The sequence below is a fragment of the Cariama cristata genome, unplaced genomic scaffold (genome assembly GCF_000690535.1).
Source record: "Cariama cristata isolate BGI_N322 unplaced genomic scaffold, ASM69053v1 scaffold20057, whole genome shotgun sequence".
NCBI classification, from domain to species: Eukaryota; Metazoa; Chordata; class Aves; order Cariamiformes; family Cariamidae; genus Cariama; species Cariama cristata.
The window spans coordinates 711-22,533 of record NW_009625174.1 but is presented as its reverse complement, the minus strand read 5'-3'; the positions used below and the strand labels follow the sequence as shown (position 1 = coordinate 22,533).

At 41.0% G+C, this 21,823-nt stretch overlaps 1 protein-coding gene across 1 annotated transcript in view; it reads right to left on the bottom strand.

Annotated features, from left to right (window-relative positions):
* Positions 1 to 21,401, bottom strand: part of PTDSS2 (phosphatidylserine synthase 2) — a 41,172-nt gene extending 19,771 nt beyond the window's left edge. Inside the window, exons 1-3 of the mRNA XM_009703519.1 lie at positions 21,391 to 21,401; positions 12,538 to 12,639; positions 5,958 to 6,040 (exon numbers count right to left, since the gene is read on the bottom strand). Coding sequence (XP_009701821.1) covers positions 5,958 to 6,040; positions 12,538 to 12,639; positions 21,391 to 21,401 — 196 coding nt within the window. The remainder of the gene's footprint in view (positions 1 to 5,957; positions 6,041 to 12,537; positions 12,640 to 21,390) is intronic.
* Between the last annotated feature and the right edge of the window lie 422 nt (positions 21,402 to 21,823).

The window sequence follows — 21,823 nt, the reverse complement described above, 5'->3', positions numbered from 1 at the left end:
AGAGCAAGCGATTCCACCTGCACAAACATGGTTCGCCATGAAGTGAAAAGAACAAGAACCCTCAGGCCTGATTTGGGCATCTATCTCTATTACCTCCAGCGCAACTTAGGTACGTTAATGTTTAAAAGCAGGATCATGACATAAATAATGCAAGGACTAAAGAGAAACTCCAGGCTGGCAAACATACTTGTTTATCAGCTCTGAACCTGCAATTAACTAGCCATGGTGCTGCAAAGCTTCCTAGAGGCTTGTTTGCCCCCTGAAACAAAAATAAATGTTGTCTTTGCCCAATTCAATCTCAAGTAGCCAAAAAAAAAAAATTCCACATTTTTACAAGAAGTCTCTGACAGCCTGCTTCTGACACCATCATTAAAATACACTGAAATGTGAGAAGGTGTGACCTTTTTTCAGAAAAACTGCTAAATTAATTTAATCAAAATGGCCTATGTTACACTCCCACAAAAAAAAAAAAAGGCAGGCGTGGCCTTGATAACAGAAGTTCAGAGCTCTGTAACAGCGTTCACTGGAAATTTGGAACTTTTAAGAGTTTTACTTCATGTCTAAAACATAATTGTCATTTCTTAATTATGCAATGAAGTGACTTCTTAGGGGTCAGTCATTAAAAAAACCCAAACAAATTTCTAAACACATGTTATAAGGTAGTTTTGCCCCTTGGTATCCTCGAGGGAAGGAAAGGCAGAGTTCAGCCTACTTTCTCCTTGGTGAGGCAAAAACTAGTGCCGCTTGTGCAGCTGTCCTGACACAAAAGTTGTAAAAACAGTTATTTCAAACTTCTGTCCTTCCTTCAGATTTGATTAACTTTCAAATCCATGGGCAAATTTCACTTAGGACTGATTGAGAGTATACCTGCACCCTCTTGTCTTTCCAGAATGCAGCTTAGGAAAAACAGGCAAAAAACCCTCCGCTGGCCAAAGGATTATTTGGAAGAGAGGAACCTCTCCCCAAGCCAGCACCACTGCACCGCTGAAAAATACTTCAGCCTTTTGAATGGGAGTCTGCAGGATACAAATACAGTGGTGATTAAAAAAATCGGTTTGTGTTTGATACGGTGTTTTCTATCCTTTCCTATAATGACTGCATACCTTGAAGAGTAAGGACTATGTCCAAGCCAGAAGCAAGAATTAACCTTTCATTAACACATTTCTCCCCCAAGAACTGAGCATTATTTCCTTCAAACATTGCCTTCAGACTATAGGCCTTAAAAATGCTGAGGTTCTGACCTATAAAGCCTTGTATAACAGATTTTACACTACTCACAGACATAAATGTGGCAGACTAGTCCTGAAACTGATGTACATACAGTTCAGAAAACAGAAAAATCTAAATCCTCATCTGCGCTTTTCTTCTCCTATATACATAGGGTTCTGGCAACAGATGATTTTCGGCTGCTGAGTATGCTCAGCAATACTTCATAATAAAAAAAAAATACAATGTGGTCATAATTTAGTGTGCTTTCTCCACAGCTGACATAAGTACCCAAGAGGTTTTGAAGACTACTTTATAGCTGTATGTGTACACCAGAAACAAGATGTTTTCAAAGCTGTACAAACACTCTGTTCTCTCTCTTCATGGACTGCCCTCAGCTTTAGCTATAAAGTTATTTTTGGCATACGTCTAACATTTGTTTTCTTTAAATGCACTTGTCGTTATGAACCTCCCTCAAATTAGGACTATCTTCCTGATTAAGTAGGCTTCAACTAATCATTTACATACCTGATAGTTTAGTGATTACTATGCTGAAACACTAAAGCGTTGCCATCGTAGGCTAACTTGCAAACACAAGATGAACGCTTAACAAGACTGCTGCCTGGCTGAGCGCAGAGCCAGCCACCTACCCTTATTTATCAACAGAGGTTTGGGTTTGACCTATGCCATCCAAAAGACTAAAAGAGTGAAGAAAAAAAAAACTCTAAGTTATATGCCCAAGCAAGGCACTTCTCTTAGAGCTGCTAAGTGGGTGGAAGCTATGAAGTGCTAATCAGAGGTTGCACAGGATGTGAGTAGGGAGAACTATCTGGTCGGAGCAGCCACAGGAGCCCGGGCCAGCACATGCCAGCCCACATTACAGCTCCGGAGTGCAAGGTTTTCCATGGCAAGCTCAGGTTCAAAAGCACCACCTGTGAGTTGCAATGATGAGGAGGTGGGAGAGAGGAACAGAGGGCAGCCGAGCCCTTCAGACTAGTCCTAGCTCTGCATGGGCAATTTTGTACTTCTCAATGTAATGCCTGAACACATTAAATGCTATGTTAAAACAGAAAAATATGAGTTAAAAGCTCAGCTTGTCCAACCCCCTAAACAGAGAGTCATTTATTCCTACCAGTCAGTGAAAAAGCAGCCAGTCCGTATCACCATCCCAGCAGTCCAACACATTTATGCAAAACCAGTGGTGAGTATCCAGATTCCTAAATTGTTAAAGGAGTTGTCAGAAAGGGGCAGATCACATACTAGTCCCTGGATAAAGTCCTAATGAAAGGATTTCTTCTTTGCAGAATTACAAGGCAACCAGCTGCTCTCCATCCAGTTTCATCAGCAGCCACTTCTGCCTGTGCCTGCTACCCAGGGACAGCTGGAGCAGAGACCCAGTTCTTCCCTGCCCATTCCTAGCTACTTCAGCCCTCCGGCCTACCGGTTGGCTAGGAACTTCCCAGCCTACTCTCCAAACAGCTTGTGCTGTCACACTTGATGTATTAAGTCAAAATAACTGTCGGCAAAGGTTGGGAATAACAAAAGTTATTTCTTAGGGCATTAATAACTGTCATGGAAAACTTCTTTAAAATTACAATGTGGGCATGTTTTCTTGACAAAGACAGTAACGCATCATTGAACTCTTACAACACCAGGCTATTTGCATGTTCAAGGCTCCATAAAAGGAGTTGACAATAAGAATGAAGAACATCTTTTGTTTGCAAATTCTAAAAAGTCAGCATATTGATGCTGACTTTATCCATGATTAATGTCATCATGAAATGCAATACACTCCCCAAATTTGGGTGTTCACCCACCAATAAATGGACCCTCAAGCAGAGCTTAAGATTTGTCCTGTGGAAAATATTGTTCCTTGGGGTTACAGCAGTGTTTCTCCTTTGCTAGAAGGTTTGGATGGAACCAAACGGTTTGAAGTCAGCAGTTTACAGGCAGGAAATTGAAAATGGGATAAAAAGCAGGGTAAGTTTGTAAAGAAGTCTTGCCTAAATAGTCATACATGCTTATTTTCATGACAGCCCAACATTTCTGAATTACAGTAAGGCAACTGGTATAGGTCTATATAGAAAATTATTAGCTAAACTGGAGAAAACAGAGGCGGGGGGGGGGGAATGTGTGCGTGAAATCAGTAGAAAAATGGTAAAGCTGGATGAGCCATTTGGCTAAAGCTGACATCACTGGGGGAAGGTCAAGGAAAAAAAAAAATAAAAAATCACCAGTCTGGATGGATACCACTTACGTGGCGGCTAAGATCAGTTTCAGTAATGGCCTTAGTGAAAAGTAGGTTAATAACATAAAGCACAAACAAAAGCAGCAGTGAAGGCAGAGACAACAAAGAGAAAAATCAGATGATCTCAAAGGACCAGAGTAATAGAAGAGCTTCACACTTAGGAGCCAGTAAGTTTTCATGTTAGCTCATCAACTGAAACAGAAGGATTTGCTATTGCCTGCCAGTCACTCAGCCGTCACTGTAATACAGCCATGAAAAAAGCACAAGCAATATAAAGATGGCCATCAAGGTTCTGCTAGAGACAGACTGGGAAGCATTAACACGATCACAAAACATATAAACGCTCACACATTTGCAATATCCTACAGAGTTCTGGACAGCCATTTTAAAGAATAAAACTCAAAATAAAACACACAAAGAGAAGGACTACCTACCATTATGGAGAAAGCAGACTTATATTGAGGGGATGAGACTAAAAGCAAAACTTGTTGCTTTAGAAAAATTTGTTTGCTTTAGCAAAACTAATGGTGAGTTGGCATAAGTGAGCTGTGTTTTAATAAATCAGGTGGATAAACACCGAGTAAGATGTGCTAATAAACAGAACAACAACTTTAGGCACAGAAACCAGACAAAAATGAAAACATCTGACCTGGTCATAAATAGGTACACGCATACTGAATAATAGAGCACCAAAAATGACCTGGCAGAAGCAGGGCATGAAACCCAGCTACCTTTAAGATACAGCTTGAAGAGTTCATGTAACAGATCTGATGTGGCTGTATGTGACCGTAGTGACCTGACTGACCCAAAAGCTTGCTTCTGCCCTATAAATGGAAGGAGCGCACACCAGCCGCCTGCGCTGCCAGTTCCTTTGAGATGAGATCTGTCTCCCGGAACGGCACCACAAAGCTGTCAGACTCGACTGCCTGATGGGAACTTCCCAATACACCCCTCCGAAACTGGAGAGCTGACGCTGAATTCCATGGGGCTGCAATGCCATGCCCTGTGCTGCCTGCGAGAGCCTTCCCACAGGAGAGGTATGGAGAAAGACTAATACTGTCCTTTGAACAGGCACCCAGATGTCCTGCTGTGACTGTGGAAGTATCCGCTATTCTAGCGAACTGCTACAGCCCCTGAGAACCATGCTTCAGAAGATCATCCCATCAAACAAGCTAGAGGAAGGGTGAAGTAAAGACAAAAGACGACATGAATACACTCAGTATTTGAAGTGATTGAATACATGGAAGTTTCTTCAATCACCCTGTTCATAAACAATTTGATTCTGCTGAAAGACACTCAGCTTCAGTCCAGTAACTGCTGTTTCCAAGACAGGAGCATACAGAGGTCGCAGACATTCGCTCCGTCTACGCTAGAAGTTTGCTGTAGGGATCTCTGACCTTTGGATTTTCCCCATCGAATCTGTACTACTTTGTTCTAGGGAACAAAAACAACTTCCATCCCAGACAAAACCACTGGATGTTCTAAAACTGAAAGCACTCAAGTATCACTGGTGTCCTTAAAAGAAGTAATTTGTCTTACAGGAGGAACCAGAATTAACTGTAACAGAAAGGAAGACTAAAAACTACTATTGAATAATACCTCAGAAATGCAAACTTCTGAATAAAACCTAAGTTTGCAGACCTGTGCTGTGGGCATTGCTCTAGAACTACTTCTGCTTTGATCAAGATTTTTAAGGTGTCTGCTGTTTCTCATAGAACCATAGAATCATTTAGGTTGGAAAAGACCCTTAAGATCATTGAGTCTAACCATTAACCTAGCACTGGAAGGTTAAATTTTTGGCATAAGGAAATATATAGCTTTATTTGACTGCAGGAGAGCCTAATGCTTTCAGAAATAGTATGTAAGCCTATATAAATTCCCTTAATTCTTTCTCAATGATTCACATCTAAACACAGGCAAAAGATCAAAGATATTATTTTCATACTTCACCTCATACAACACTACATGGAAGAGGTTTTGTGTTGTGCTTTCAAATGCTTTCAAGATTTAAAGTCTTACTAGAAATCTTTAAAATCATAATCAAGGGCTTCTAATCTACCAGTTATTGTGGCTAAAGGCCATAGAGCACAGGGAGAGCAGTGCTCCACCAACCAGATACGTGGTAGAAGTGCGGTCCCATTACAGAAACGAGGGGAAAAAAAGTGGGGAGGCGCAGGGATAAACAAGGGAAGTTAAGGTTTCAAGAATCTCGCAGTTCACACAAAGCTTTTTACTAACAACAGGAAGCCAAAACAGGGAGATCAAAAAAAATAAATAAAAAAAATCCTACGCTAATGCAGATTGAAAGCACGGAAGGACCACTATGCTGTTTGGAGGCTGGGTGGAAGCTGGGAGGCTCCACGGTAAGTGTGCAGTGTTAATGAACCTACATTATTATTTAGATTAGGACTTACCTTCTCTGCAAGTAACACAAATATTTACATTCACCATAAACCATGCAATTTATCAGAAATATCCGAGGGACTTAAGCAATGTAAATTACCTGGATGAGGTCTTGAAAATGGTCCATCTTTAGCTTGTGTAACTCCAAAACATAAGAAAACCAAAATACTGGCAACAATGCCTCTGAAAGTGAAAAACAGAACAAACTGTTTATATTGCTTCATCTTCTTCATGAAATTGTAAATTATATTCTTTGGTGTAAAAAATGTCTGGTCTTTGTTTGTTAACTACTAAACATGTCCGTCATTAACAGATGCCTTTTGGAGACTGTATTTCAAGGAAACAGGTACAAATTCCTGTCCTTTTACGTGTGGTTTCATGACAGAGTGTCTCAAACCCCAAAGTTTGTCCATTCATCCTTCTCCCTTCCTCCCCATTAACCACGTGCTTCCATTCCTTCCATTTTGCTGTCGTTTACGAGTATCCGGGCAGCCAGGTGAGGAGCCTGATCTGGCTGAGAACTCACCCAGCAAAAACAAAACAAAAAGAGCAGTTCCTTGACCCACATGATGAGCCTTAGCCAGCAGATGATCATGAGATGCACAATAAATCAAATGCTTCCCTACATCTTTGAGAAGCTTTTATGCCCACTGTCAGAAAGACACTTAAAATTTAGCAGCAAGAAAGCTCTCAAGTTAAAGTGCTTCTCATTGCTCCAGTAAAATTTCAATGAAATTTAAAAATGAACTGTTGAACTTGTCACCACTCCAGAACATTTTCTTAGTCAACTAAAGACAGGGAGGAGCTTCTAAGACCAAACCAGCACGGCTGCTATTTCAAGAGCTGGAACTACAATACAGAGCCTAACGGAACATAACAGAGACATTAAAGGAAAAACCCTAATCATCAGACCATGAGCCCAAGTATACCTAAGACCCACAACCTCATCCCAATACCCCAAGCCCAGACCTGCAGAGTTTTCTCTCAACCTCAGCAAGGTAAGCCCTAATGAGGACTGCCACAGTCCTGCCGTCCACCGCCTTCCAGGAGGGCAGCATTTCTGCACATTACCAGAATGGGATGGTGCAAGGACTGATCCGGCTGAAAACTAACCTAGGAAAAAAACAACTTGTATTCAGTTGGCTCAGCTCACCACCCTGACAAGGAAGGAAAACAGCAGTCCCCATTTAAGGCTAAACCATCAGCTTAAGCCAATGTGGAACTGAACCCTTACGGGCAACCAGAAGGCTCCAGGAAGAGATCCTTAGCGATCAAACAGCAAACTAAGCAAGCAACATTCAAGATCCAGGATTTGAAGCCCACTAATTACATGCAGTATGTTTTTCAATAAAGTTCTGGTTTGCAAGTAAAAGAAAAATGAGAAAATGCAAATGCTCCTGTCCGAATGCCTGACCCTTACCGTCAGGAACATCTCTCCCTCAGTATGCAGAACAGAACGAAGGAGACACAGATGCGAGTTAGGTGGGTGAAGTCTGGCATTTAATTTCAAAGTAGCTAACATCAACTTAAAATTCTCCCGAGATTTTAAGTAACAGATTTTAAACATCTCGCATGCACAAAACGTCATTTCTTTTTCAGGGTTCACCTCTTGTTTTTCATGAGGACAAAGCCTCATATTCTAGGCATGTTCCTTTAGTCCTAACAAATGAAACAGTATAAAGCAATTGAAAAATACTCTTTTTTTTTCTACCTCTGAACTCCCAATAGATCTTTCATGCTTTCTCATATTACCTCCTTAAGAGCTGGCTGAAGAAACAGACAATTAAGAAATATCTCGCTACACCGCAGGGTAAGTGCGGGCCATGTTAGCAGTACATGACGCAACTCTTCACTGTAAATAAAATGGTTCTGCTGCAGGAGCCAGAGAAAATACCCTATAATTTTGCTTTTATTGAGAAAATGTTACATACCAGAAGCAATAGTAGACTATGCATACTTCAAACATTTCAAAAACTTATTTCAAAATTGAAAATAAAAGCATTTACGAAAACTATTTTGTCACATTCACCTCTGAGTATAAAAAGTTTGTGCTGCCTGAAAACAAAAATGGGTTTTATTTAACAGATGTAACTCGGTTCTTTTGCTTGCTTTATGACCCTGGGAAGCACAACAGAATTAGCTACTGAATGAAATAGCAAATAGATAGTTCCACCATGATTTTCAAAGATGAAGACGCCAAAAAACTTTTCAGCTGCTCTCAAATAATGAGAATATTCTGCATTTCGAGTCACTAGTCTGTATTTGAAATACCAGGAGTGCAAATTTACGTTTACAGGGAATAGTCTGCATTCTGTGTTGTGTAACAATACACATCTCTTTGTTCACAATCATTATGCTCAACCATCAACGAAGACGTCCAAGATGATTGTTTTAGGCCTTGTGAGGGTAATTCTCCCAAAGCTGGAGATGACCTGAATCTAAATCACCACAGGGACTTAGTGTTATGCTCCCTTTCCTAAAGCCCACTCTCAGCCAAACAGTCGATGCAGCAGCTGCGCTGAAATAAGCTGGGGTTTCAGCTATATTTTACTTGAACTTCACCATGGAAAGTTTTGAAGAAAATCACAAATTTGCATAATAACCATGCCAGCTCCTTTGGCTTTTTTTTCCCTACGGTAACTAAATTTCTCCCCTTAACATCATTACACTGTGTCCTTACGAAACTTTCAAAGCCTAACCAGCAGCTTGGCCTGCTGGCTTACCATGGCTTGAGGCAAGAACTTCCCTAGTATTTGAGAGGGGGTTTCTTCAAACTACCTCTGCAGGCAGCCTGGATGGAGACAGCTAACGTACTTTGCTAGGCTAATGCATTTTCTTGAGCAGCAGATCAGGAAGACACTAAATAGTAAAGGGTGCCTACAAAAATAATTTTAGCACTTAACCAAGTAAGAAAGGGAGAACATGGCAACAGTTTCATCCGTACAAACAAGGAACTGTTTGTGTTATTTTAAAGTCGATTCAGAGACACAAGACAATGAAGCTTGTCTATGAGTATCTGTACATCATTCTTTGTTCCAGGCTTCTAACGAGACGGCTCCCGCTCCTCGTCCCTACCCTGGCTGTATCTACAGCAGCATGATTGGTACAATCCCTCGGTGGTATCACAAGCTGAGGAACTGGTAGACTGGCAGATGGAGGTCTGGCCTCCCTGTTTTCTCTGTGGGTGTTCAGCAGCCTGGGTTGGAGATCATCAACTTGCAAATACACATACACCTAGATTTGTTACCATGGCTGAGCAATGATCAGTCATTGCCAAAAACTAGTGTAGAAAGGCATCTTAGAAGAGAGATTGTTTCATGGCTTGAAATTCAACGTATGACCCTGACACACACAGGTTTTTTTTAAATCTGAATGTGGTTTTTATATGGAAAAAATACCAACTTTTCTCCCCCAAGATCCCCTGCTCAGCATTCAAAGTATTTGGGAGATGTGGATTTCTTCCAAAGCCATTGTACGCAAAGGAGGTCACCGAATATTTATTTAGCCATCCTCAGAGCTGGAGGTCAGTCCTGTGAGCTCCTCCTGGGTGCTCCATGGAAGAGAAGTTGACAGTTGTCAGATGGGATGGACTATTTCAAGGCTGCTTTGAATGCTGTAGAACTATGTGAATAAAAAGTCTCATCGATCAGACAGGGTTTGCAGTGCAACAGCTCTTTGGCTAACAAAGTAAATTTTCAACTGTCTTTACAACAGAGACAATCTAATCACATATATCACATGATCACATCAACATCTGTGTGTATGATCCTAACGAACTTTGACTAGATTTACATATAAAACATTTCTATAAACCTTATCTTTTAAAACAATTCCTCCTTTCATTGCCCTAAGGTGTTGCAGGAAGGAGAATGGTACTCAAATGTCAGCATATAAACAGACACAAATATAAATCTTAGCTATAGATACCACACCCCATGGTCTCATAGGTTCATGATCTAATTTGTTTTTTGTCCATTATTTCTCCTGATGACTTACTGCATGAATCCAGCCACTCACCCTGTCCTCAGGTGCTTCTGTAAGTGACTGGATGAAGCACTTCTACAGGGGAGAAGATGGGAACCTCAGATGACTTTCTATTGCTTCAGCTAGCCCAGGAAACGCAGCAACAGCAGCTAGCACAGCAATTTGCATACTTTGCTTCAATTTAATGTTCTGCTCGAAGCACCTAATGCAGCTCACAGGCATGCTGGCACTACTCAGCAAGAGCCTGCAAACAAAGGAGGTCTAAGAATGTATTTAGACTTTGCACCTAAGCACCAAAACACTGCTCCACTGTCATTGTGCAGTAGTTGGAAATAAAAAAGCCTGACAGCTAGAGACAATGCCCATTGGTAATAAAACTACTTCTGTTCATTAAACAGGCAAGTGTTCCCATGAAATATTTGCACACAGTGAGAGCTTCATGCAGGCCAAAATTTTAGATCAGAACACACAACAGCTCTACATTAAGACTGAAAAAGATCTGAAAAGTAATGATTTGGCAGAGTTAACTACTATCTCGGAATTCAGCACGTAGCTTGAATGACTATGGCAACAGCATAAGGGTGCAGCATGAGTGGTCACAGAGATGTATCCTTGTTGTGGTGGAACCCCAGCCGGCAACCAAGCACCAGGCAGTCTCCCGCTCTCTCCTCCCCACGCCCAGTGAGATAGGGAGGAGAACTTGGGTAAAAAAAAGTAAAACTCATAGGTTGAGGTAAGAACAGTTTAATAACTAATCTAAAATAAAATATAATACTAACAATAATTGTCATGAAAAGAAATATAACAAGAGGATAAAACCCAAGGAAGACAAGTGATGTGCAATACAATAGCTCACCACCCGCTGACCGATGCCCAGTCCATCTCCGAGCAGTGATCAGCACCCCCCACCAACTCCCCCCAGTTTACACACTGGGCATGGTGTTCTGTGGTATGGAACATCCCTTTGGCTGGTTGGGGTCAGCTGTCCTGGCTGTGCTCCCTCCCAGCTTCTTGTGCACCTCCTTGTTGGCAGAGCATGGGAAACTGAAAAATCCTTAGCTTAGGATAAGCACTACTGAGCAACAACTAAAACATCAGTGTGTTATCAACATTATTCTCACACTAAATCCAAAACACACTGTACCAGCTACTAAGCAGAAAATGAACTCTGTCCCAGCCAAAACCAGGACAATCCTTCAAAACCAGTAACAAAACCCAGTATTTGGAAGACTGTATACAATTCTCAGGATGCTGCTTTTCAAGTATTTTTGCATCTAGATATTAAAGGCAGTATTCCACAATCAGAGATGCGGAAGTGATCAAAGAACATTCGCTACTCATTGCCTGGTATGATGCTGTTAAATTGCTTTTAACAACCGGGCACATTATTCCCTGCACTGAATATGCAGAAAGCAACTTCTGTTTCATGAAAGAAAGGTTCATCTGCTGATTAATCTTCTCTGGTTTTGTTTTTATTAAAGCAGTAAAGGCTCTAATCTCCGTAAGATGATATTCCACTGAGTCACCTTAGTTCTGTATTACACCCTAACGATGTGTCATTGCTTCTCTTTCAGCTTTTCCCCTTCTTTATTTTGAACTGCCACTCCAGAGAATGTCACGTAACTGGGAATAAAATGGCATTTGTTCACACCAAAGCCTTGCAGAAATTTTCCCAGCTCCAGACAGGGCACTGTGTTCCAACTTGTTCCACTTCACCCCCACACATAAAAATACAAATCCTCAGCTTGGCACACGTGTGAGCATGAATTACATTAGTTACATCTATTGTGTAACCGATGGAATAACAACCAAGATTATCTCAGGAAACACCCTAATTCCTGCAACTCCATGACAATTAATACTATATCCTGAGTCACTTTAAAAAATGTAAAAAAAAAAAAGAAAAAAAAAGGAAGAAACCCTTTAGTAGCAAGGGGAAAAAAATAGCTTTATATTTAAGAAACCACACTGGTAGAAAACAACAGTTTTCATGCTTATAGCAAGAATGCTCTGCAGTCTGTAAGCATTCCCTTAATTTTTAATATACACTTTTAAAAAAAAAAAAAAACAAACACTTCTCTTCCCCCTTTTTGTTCCCTACTGTATTTCTTTAAGAAGAGGAGAAATTCAACTATATTTAATCAGCTTAAATTATGGTAGAAATGGACCACACATGTAAGACTCATCTCATTCTTATTTTCCAAGAGTCTCCTTTTGGGCTACAAGTTCTCATGTTAATTTTCCACAACAAATAATTATCTGTACTGAAATCTTGAACATAATTTTACAAAAAACACTTAAGTCAGAAAAAATTTAGTCACAGCTCACCTAACTTAGAAGGTTAGGTTACTTTAAGAAAAAGAGGCAGAACCATTGCCAAAGAAACACAGCCAGTGCTCTCAGCCTTTGGAAAGAGTTTAGTATTTTGTTCTAAAACACACACACAGAGCAGCCACCAGGTATGACAGTGAGTAACACTAAACTGATTAGAAATTAAATTCAACCACCAGCATCAAAGGAGCTTATGGACTTATGCTTGGTTTTGTCACTTTCTAAGGGTTCAGGCATTTAAACAAGTTAATGCAAAGGTCATTTGAGTTAGCTTATCCACAAGGTAAAAGCGTGTACGGTAACTTGTTCATACAGCTACCCTTTTCTAATATACACCTTATAGAAACCCTTTCTCAAATATTTACCTCTTCGTATTGTAGGCTGTATCTTGTGGTGTTTCTTCAAGCAAGGTTACGTAGCCCAGCGCACATGTAAGGATGAACAAGACTGTTAAGGTATGAGCTCTCCTAAAATTTAGAAGAGAGAAAAATTGACATCAGAAAGTAGAAAAACTTACATCTTCACCGGTCAGTGAAGCCTCAGTAGGTCTAATACATAGACAGCTGTCAATAACACGAAGGAAGTTTTATGCATTGTACAGCACAGAAAACAGAGTTTACAACGGCACTGAATTCAGTTATCGGTCCACTGTGCAGTAGCACGCACCAGAAGCCTACCGCAGGAACGGGTCTTGCTCATTTTCCCCCCAGTGCTTTAAGGATGATTTGGACAAACACTTGCCAAGTGAACAGCAGCAACTTGAAAAAAAATTAGCACCAACTGTGCTAACGCTTGGATCTAAAAACCTCCAGATTTCTCTCTTGGTTTCTCAGGAATATACTTGACGGTGCTGCTGTACAGCTCCATTTCAAGGTCTATTAAGAAAAACTGCAGCAGACAGAACAGACTCTGAAGACTAAACAGAAGGGAATTCACTCCAGACATGGGAATTACAAATTACAAGAAAAACTAGTCATTAAAAAAAATAAAAATCTCTGAACGAGACCAGTTGCAATTGTGAGAATTACAATGCTGCCTCTAGATGCCTAATTTCCAGTAATTCTTACAGTTTCATTTCATCTCGGGTCTGAAGAGCCGGTACAGGCTGACGGCTCAAGGTCTGTGCCCGCAGAACTACATGCGGCCATCTCTACAGAAAGGGTTTCTGCTGGAACAACTGTGTCAGCAAAGCTCCGCAGTAAAGCCCGGTGGTTGTTCTTCCACGCCGTTAAAACGTGCAACCTTGCTGCTGCAATACAGCGGCACAGGCACAACACTGCTAGTGTGCGTGGTCGCACAAGCGCTCGCTCCCCCATCCGCCTGTACTGGTTTTGGTAAAGTGCCTAGGTGTGAAAGGAAAAAGAGCCAAGCACACACAGCCAGACCCGGGAGTTAAGAACAGAAGTTCCTGCAGCTGGTTGATAAGCATACACATACACCTACTGATTACGACAGATACAATATTCTTACATTGCACTGCCTGCATTTTTTTTTATTTAAAGTTGAAAATTCCTTTCCTAATGAGAAGCCATTTATTGTCTTCAGTGGAAGACCTATCTGACCTCAGCGCAGAAGCATGGGAAGTCTGGCCATTTAATACCAAAACATAAAAAGACAGGAGTTCTGTTTTAGAGGACTACTACACAACAACTCTTAATACAAACAGTTGAAATAACACAGGCATAAAGCATCAAGCTCAGAGAACAGAAAAAAACTGTGGATGAAAATGACTGTACGTCACAAGTATTTGTACATAGTAGCTCTTCTTACATTTTCTTTTTATATTATATCGTAATAGAAGCTAGCACTACATTGCTATTTTATGCCAAAAGACCAAAGTTTGTAAACATTCAAGTTGTACAGTGCATGATAAACCAGAGATCACCAAGGATTTCTAAGCAGTGCACTGACTTACCTTTAAAAATCAAATGCAGTAATCTATCTAAAATTGCTCTGAAAGTTAAGGTAAGTATTATTTTGAACTACAATTTCATCCTAAATTTCATCAGCCAGTTCTCACAGTATCCTTTTAATCCCACTGGAAAACACATGCAATACCTCATAAGCAGATGCAATCCTCTTCTGCCACCGCTAAAAAGGTGTTCGGCCTTTAACACTATCCTTCCTTGCAGTCCAGAGGACACCGACTAACCAGCTCCGGGGGGGCATTTTTTTGGGAAAGAGAAGGACCCACAAGTATTTTCAAAACTAGGAAGGAACCAACGTGTCAAAAAAAACAGGCAAAGGCTGCGCAGCAGCAAGCTTCCTGCTCAACAGATGTATCTTCCCTTTGACTTGGCTCCCAGGATGCCAAACAACAGGTGATTCAGCCACCGCGTACTCCCCATCCGTTTAACAGCCACGTGCCTTGGTGCCTATTTTGTAACCCACGGTAGTTTAACAAACTTAACGCAGTCCTCGCAAAGGAGGAGCACAGCAGGGGACTGAAGTAAATGCTCTAATTCACTTAAAGCTGACCATAGTCTTGCTTGCTGCATTTATATATGTATATAATTAATACAGAAAACGCCTATATTTTGATCACAGAAAAAGGTTACATTAACTGCAAGGCTATGCATTATATTGTATGCCTTGTTTTATTGTTGACTTTTTTTGAAACTAATATTTAAGAGGCTACTAAAATAAATCTAGAAATGCTGTCTTCTATCTTCCCATTTCACCATCTGAACACCTACATGAAGTCAATTACTTTTTAAGTGCCTGAGTGGCATGTAAATTGCCAAAAAAAGCAGTTATTAGGATGTCCTCATTTAGATAAACACATCTAGAAACTCATCTACTAGAACAAGGATGGTTTAGTTTCATTCCTCCCTGTGGGGAGTCGGCAGCTAAGCAAACGGTCAGTGTTCGCGAGCTTCACACACCCTCCTTTTGGTTTATTTTTGATGCCCCAACCATCAACTTCAAATTCAGTAAGATCCCTGCTTAATGAGACACAAAAGGCTATATATTCCATAATTTCCCTCTTAGCTCAGTTTTCCTTTCCAACTGAAGCCAGATTCTCTTGTCACAAGTTTTCAAGATGGTCAGTCATGTAAACATATTTTCAGTCTAGCATGAAATCCAGAATCCAGGATGAAAGACTTTCTAGGTTGGTTCATCTTCTGGAAAGAGCAAGTTGGCAGCTCTAACCAGAAAATGGCAAGTAGTGACAAAGTGATGACAGCTGCTAGAGGTAGCAGAGCATCATGCAAACCTACCTGTCAGAGAGGGGGGGGGGGAGCAAAGATAGATACACACCATATCTTTCCACAGCTTGAGAGTTAAACGGAACAAGACAAAATGTGAAGCAGTTACAGTAGCCAGGAAAATGAACAGCATACAGAAGTGCTTGTACGAGTGAAGTCAAGATGAATTAAACCGTACAAAGAGGGATTATTTTCGTTTCCATGCACACTTTAAAATAATGCAGCAAGAGGAAGACAGCACAGCTAAGAACATCCCCAGCAAGGTCAGCATTACAGGAATTACGTGGAAAGGCTTATGTTCTCCTAGCCTGGAGTCTGTGAAGACTGAAAAGAGCTACGCTAAGCTGACCAGGTATCTTCCCCTTGGAATTATACAGGAGTTTGGGCAATACACCAGAAGCAAGGGAGTTATAGACTACAGCCAGTTCTAGGAGGTTTTATGTTCAAAAATCTGAGAAAGCAGTGCCTAAAAGTAAACGCATACAATAATATGGAAGGTCAAAGAGAATTCACAACAAATCCCAAACTACTAAAAAGTTGGAACATTAAGTAGCTTATTTTTCTGTCTTTCTATAGCTTACATCCAGCTCTTTCCCCATTTAAACACTGGGACACTTAAGTGAAATAATTCAGTGAAAGTTTTGTTTTATAAAAATACTTACCCTGCTAACTTAGCTAAACACCGAGCAAGTGCAATTTAGGCAGTCCAACAGGCAGCACCAGTCACCACATCTCTCCTGTGCTGCAGCTTACAAAGAAGTGGGGGCTCTTCCAGTGAACGGGATTAAGTTTGATTCTAACTTCTCTTTTTCATGGTAATTCCTTCCTCTGTCACATTTAGAAACTGTAGGCTTTTCAAGGAAATTACTCTCAGAGCTTTTATTTTCCAAATAAAGTATATGACAAAAATGACCTCAGAAAATTTTAAGTATCTCTTTTTTGGGGGGAGATTTGGACAGATAAGCTCCGTGGATGGAAAGGAGGGAGTAATACCTGGGCAGAGCGGGCAACCGATGATCTCATTCAATCTCCAGCACAAACTAAAACCAGCTTAAGTGAATGGGACTACACCCTTATTATCCATTGCTTTGCATTAGTGTTCTTGTTTGTCATAAATGATGCAATAACTACATTAAAACCAATAACAATCATTGAGAAGCCCATGAAAAGGATTTAATATCTTTGTCAGTTCTCTAAGTGAAGCAAAATTCCAGAGAACAGCCAGTACAGCTTGCCTCTTTGGTTTAAAAAGCTGCACTAACAGCTACTGCTAGAGAAAGAATCTGTCAACAAAAGCAACTAGTCACATCTTAGCCTATCATCAACTTTTTCACAAAGAAATATTTTTTTTTCTTTATTCCAAATAACGGTAAACTCATAAATGCGTTTCTGAAAAGCATTTTAAAAGATGAACGAATGTCAAAGCTCCCTAACCTCCATACACCAACAGATCACCTGAACCATGCCGGGAATTCTAAGAAAATGTGACAAATAGACAGTACAACAAATCTATTACCTCATCAACAGTATAATGTTTAAGTTATTGTGAAGAATAAGATATGGGAAAATACAACAAAAATTAATAACAATTTTAAACTGACCAATATTTTGACATTCAAAATCAAAACCATAATTAACAGGGAAGCAATCCTGTTTGGGTATAGAGAGGTTTTTGAAATCTAAAAAAAAATATAAAATTCAACCTTGGTCATAATCTTGATAATACATCCAAAATTAGAGACGTGAAACTCAGACGTTCATGTTGCGCTGGGCCAAAGCAAGTGGTCAGGCTTCAACATTTCAAAAATGAGAGGTTAACTGCCAGTTTGTGGCATGAGATCTCTCTCATCCACCTAGATCACAAAAAAATACTCAGTGGCAACCAAAGTACGTATTTTGTACGTGGCACTGCCTGAAAGCTCCAAGCACCTACGTCTCTAATGCAACAGAAATGTGGCTGTTGGCTTTAAGCTGTAGACTGTGTTTTGAGATCTGTATAAACTCCCAGAGATTATAAAAAAGTACCTATTCTTAGACCAGTAACAAGCCTTCAGCACATCTATAAAGGTACACAACACTGATTAAATTTCTGTATGTACTTGTGACACTCCAAAATAGTAACGTTCATTTTCCTTGCCACGAGTTGGTGCCTCTCATAAAACGATCAGTCAGTAAGAGACATACAACACCACATACCTCCACAGAGAAACCAGAACAATGGATTAAAAAGCAAAGCTTCAGCAAATTAGTTGTTTTCCTCTGAATGAGAAGAGAGAAAAGACAAAGTTTCCATTCATCGGTTCTACAGAGTTCACAAGCTAAAGTTCCCCAAATGATCTATATTAAACATTAAACATTTTTACATGTTTAAACCTATTGAAATCTTTGTTTCAGGTTTCAGTTTAAAACAGTTCCACTGAGACGGCGTGACTTTGCATTACGGCTAACACACACTTTAAGCAGGTCTTTTAAAAAAATGGCAATAAATGGGAATGGGAGGAAGGTGTCCTTATGCCAGATTTAACAGCATAAAAGCATGGAGCTAATTTTTGGGGCGATAACTTGCTTTGTAAACTGCAGTAGAATCCAAGTCACACGGCAGCGCTCTGATGAGCGCCGGCAGGGAAGCCGCGCTCTGCGCCGAGCCCCTACCAGCCCACAGACACCAACCCTCCCCGGGCACCGGCTTCGCCGTGACAAGAAAAGCGATTTCCCCAGGGTGAAGCCAACCCTGTGCACCCCGGCACCCTCAGCCTTTGGCTTCACCAGATACTGAAAACTCACTCGTACGGCTTGTGGTAGCGGGGCCTGCCTTGGCACCCCCTCAAGAAGCACCCCTAGGAACCCCACGCTGTCTCCCACCACGTCTTCCCCCGTTCTCCTTAAAACTTCTGGAGTGTGTTTACAAAAAAGAAACTGGTATGGAGAATTAATACTAGGCCTAAAGCCCAGGTGAGGCATTCAACTCTCACAGGGTCTCCTCATAAAGATATTTCTTCTACGCTTCTAGCTTTTACTTGAAGGAACCGTGCAATCCCTTCCTTTCAGGAAAGGGTAATGACATCCTAATAACGCAATTCTCAGGAGACAGCTACCCTCATCTGCGAGGAGAGTCAATGCACCCAGCTGACTAAGGTGGCTTCATCGGATTGCACAACTGCCTCCTGGATGTTCTAGCAACCGGAGACTGCCAGGGCATACCTAAACACTGAAAAAGCACAGGCTGGGTGAGACAGCAGCAGCCTGATGCAAGGTTTCTCTGCTCAAGTTAGGTAACATGCTCAAACCTGGTCAATTCTGACCAGGCAGAGAATCAGAAGGGTGCATCAGCAAATACAGAACCTCACCGTGGTCCAGCCTGCTTTAAGGTTTTATTAGACTACACTTGTATAGTATGAAAAAAAAAATAAATCCAGCAAATGCTGAGTTTCCAACAAGCTTGAGGAATGTCGCCTCCGAAGTGCTGCAGCCAACCCTCATTAGAGGGTACAGAAAAGAGTTCCTGCCAATTTGCAGATCCTCTAATCTCCCTAATCTCTTTCAGATAAACCATCCTCTCTTCCTCCAGACAGCCTTTTCAAAAATCTCATGCTGCTGTAAGGTTAGTTTTTCAGAGATAAGAACAGCGCAAGGAATGGCTAAGCAATACTTCGTTTTGAATACCAATCCTGCATTTCCAAAAACGGCTCGTTTGCACACACGTGTTCTCATTTCCGAAGAAATGTCCCTGTGTTGGCAGTCAGGAAAGATTCCTGACAACACTGAATAAAACGAGAGAAACATCCCGGCAGAGGCATCCACAGGCTACCTTTTCCTTAGCTGTGATTTCTAAGCTTTTTGCACCAAGCAGGCTGAATTAACTCCTATGAAAGCTGTGTTAGTCCATAGAGCCTTCTACCCACCATTCACCTCTTTTTTTCTTCTTTTTCTTTCTTTTTTTTTTTAAAACTTCCTGAGCTCCACAGATCTCTGCTGCCACACTATGACCTTAACATCATATCCACATGATGGTAATATAGAATTATGTAGCGTGAGAGACAAAAACACATCGGTAATGAACAGAGGACATTAAAATCAATTAAATTCAAATTAAAGTAAGGCTTAGTAAAAGCAATTAACCCATAGAGTCACAATGTAACGTGGTGGCAAAGATGTATCTGGCATCTCCCAACATCTTCTAATCAAGACTGGATGCCTTCCTGGAAGATATGTTTTGGTTAAATACAAGCTATGAAATATACACAGAAACAAGGGCTAACATAGAAATTTCAGGAGAAAATCATACACAATACTTAACTAGATGATCCCAAACTGGTAATCCAAGACTGGGCTAGGCTGGCATGAAAACACTCAACACCACCTTCTGCTGCCTTTTCTTCTCCTCTTCAAAAAAGTTGCTGCACACCTCTACATTTATCTTTTTATTTATTTACTTTGTGGAGATAAATTGATTTGCCATCTCACTGAGCTTTTTTGCTCCCCCACAGAAAGACATCCATCTCCTCTTTTTCCAGCTTCAAGTATCTTTAGGCATCTGTCACAGTTACTGCTCAGAGGCAGCAAAAACCCAGCTTCTATCGGATTCACCCTTTCCCACACAGAACAACGTCCCAGTAGCAAAACCCCCTAAGATACACCAGCACTCACTCTGCCGCAGGTTACAGAAACTTAGCCACAGAGATGTTGTAGAAAGCTCTATGTGGGAATATTTTAAAAACACCCAAACAAAACAGTGTTTTTTTCCATGCTAGCTCAGTAAAAATATCAATCTACTGTACTTCACACCATACAAAAAATAAAAGTCAAAATCTCAGCCACAAAGAGGTCCTTTGTTTGTATTCAGAAAGCTAATTCCGTAAGCAGACGGCAAGAAACAATCAAAGGTACTGGAAACAACAGTGAACATGTCTGCCTAGAACAGCGGCTTGTCAGGCAAGCCTGGTATTTCCAGCTCTCTGGTAGTAGTAATAGATGTTTTGAAATGACTTCAGGGATAAAAGATACAGAGGCTGCCAATCTGTTTCATAAAGCTTCTACCCCATTTCCTTCTCTTGACATTTTCCAATGACAAAAAGAGATGTCAAGGCACACTGACTGAGCAGGTTCCCAAAATGTAGTAACTGGAAATTACTATATTTTAATTAAGATTGAATAAGAATAGAAATATTACACAGCATAGTACTTGTTTTTCAAAGTTTTAAAAAGAAGACAGCTAGAATGTACCACCTTTCCCAAGGACGGCATTTATAGCGGTAAAATTACCTTGGCAAATTGAACTACTTCTAGAATGATTTCTGACTGTGTCTGCAAGTCCCAAATCCTTGAACTTTTCCAAACCGGGCAGGCCATGTGGGTAGCCTTACCCCTCGCTTCTGAACTTCAAAGACAAAAGCTACCTTCCATGCTTTTCCGCACAGGCAAAGACAGAGGGTACCTACTCTCTTAAGTTCCCATTTTCTGTGACCACCTCCATAACACAGCACAAGAAGAGTACCAAGGGTCACAGGAAGAGAACTGTTCCTCTGTTTAATCTTTATTCTCACCTACCGTAAGAACTGAGTCATTACCAAAGGATAAGCTAACACACTCAGTGCTGTCATGCACAGGTCAAAAGCAACAGTGGGAAAAACCTTGAAACTTTCACAAGCATTTAAACTTCCAGCTGCCAGTGCAAGCGACATACACTACTAGGGAAAAATGAAATAAATAGCTTAAGGAACAATTCGACAACACACTTGTCCGCACTGCTCTCCTGGAAGGGGAAGCTCCTTAAAGAACGATGACACATTCAGGCTTTCAAAAGAACACTTCGCGCGGACAAATTAACCGCAGTTACAGTCTTTATTTTAGGATGACAATCCCGTATGGGTGGCCCCACACCCCGACAACACGAAAAAGGTGCAACAAGGTGAGATTATACAATAAAAATGGCATTAGGTGTTTTTAAGGTATCACAAGACAGTTGGCAAGAGCCACCTTAACTAGACAGTAAGAAAATGACAGTTTTACCCATTTTCCATTTATAAAATGGCTCTACTCCGCAGATCTCGGCAGGATCCAGTTATTCAGTCACCCAGCCTACATGTGGCAACACTAACGTGCTCTCCAAAAAAGGTCCTCTTGCCCTCAGGATGTCGATGACCCTCAGCTACACTTGCATATGTCGGGCTCCTGCAGAGACCACCCTGCGATCCAGCAGCATCTAAGTGTTTCTTTGCAGTCTGTACGGACAGAAATATCACCTAGAATCAGCGGCTTCATCAACACCCTCTGCTCCACTGCTGCCCAGATTGGCAGGGCGAGAGCCAAGCGCCCTCCCCTTTCTACTCCTTAATGTCAAACTCGAGCCAAATCATATCACCCTCAGCTCATCTTCCAAACAAGGGACTTCAATGTCAGCTTGGTTTCCTTAATCAAAAAGTACGTGTGTTTAACACACAGA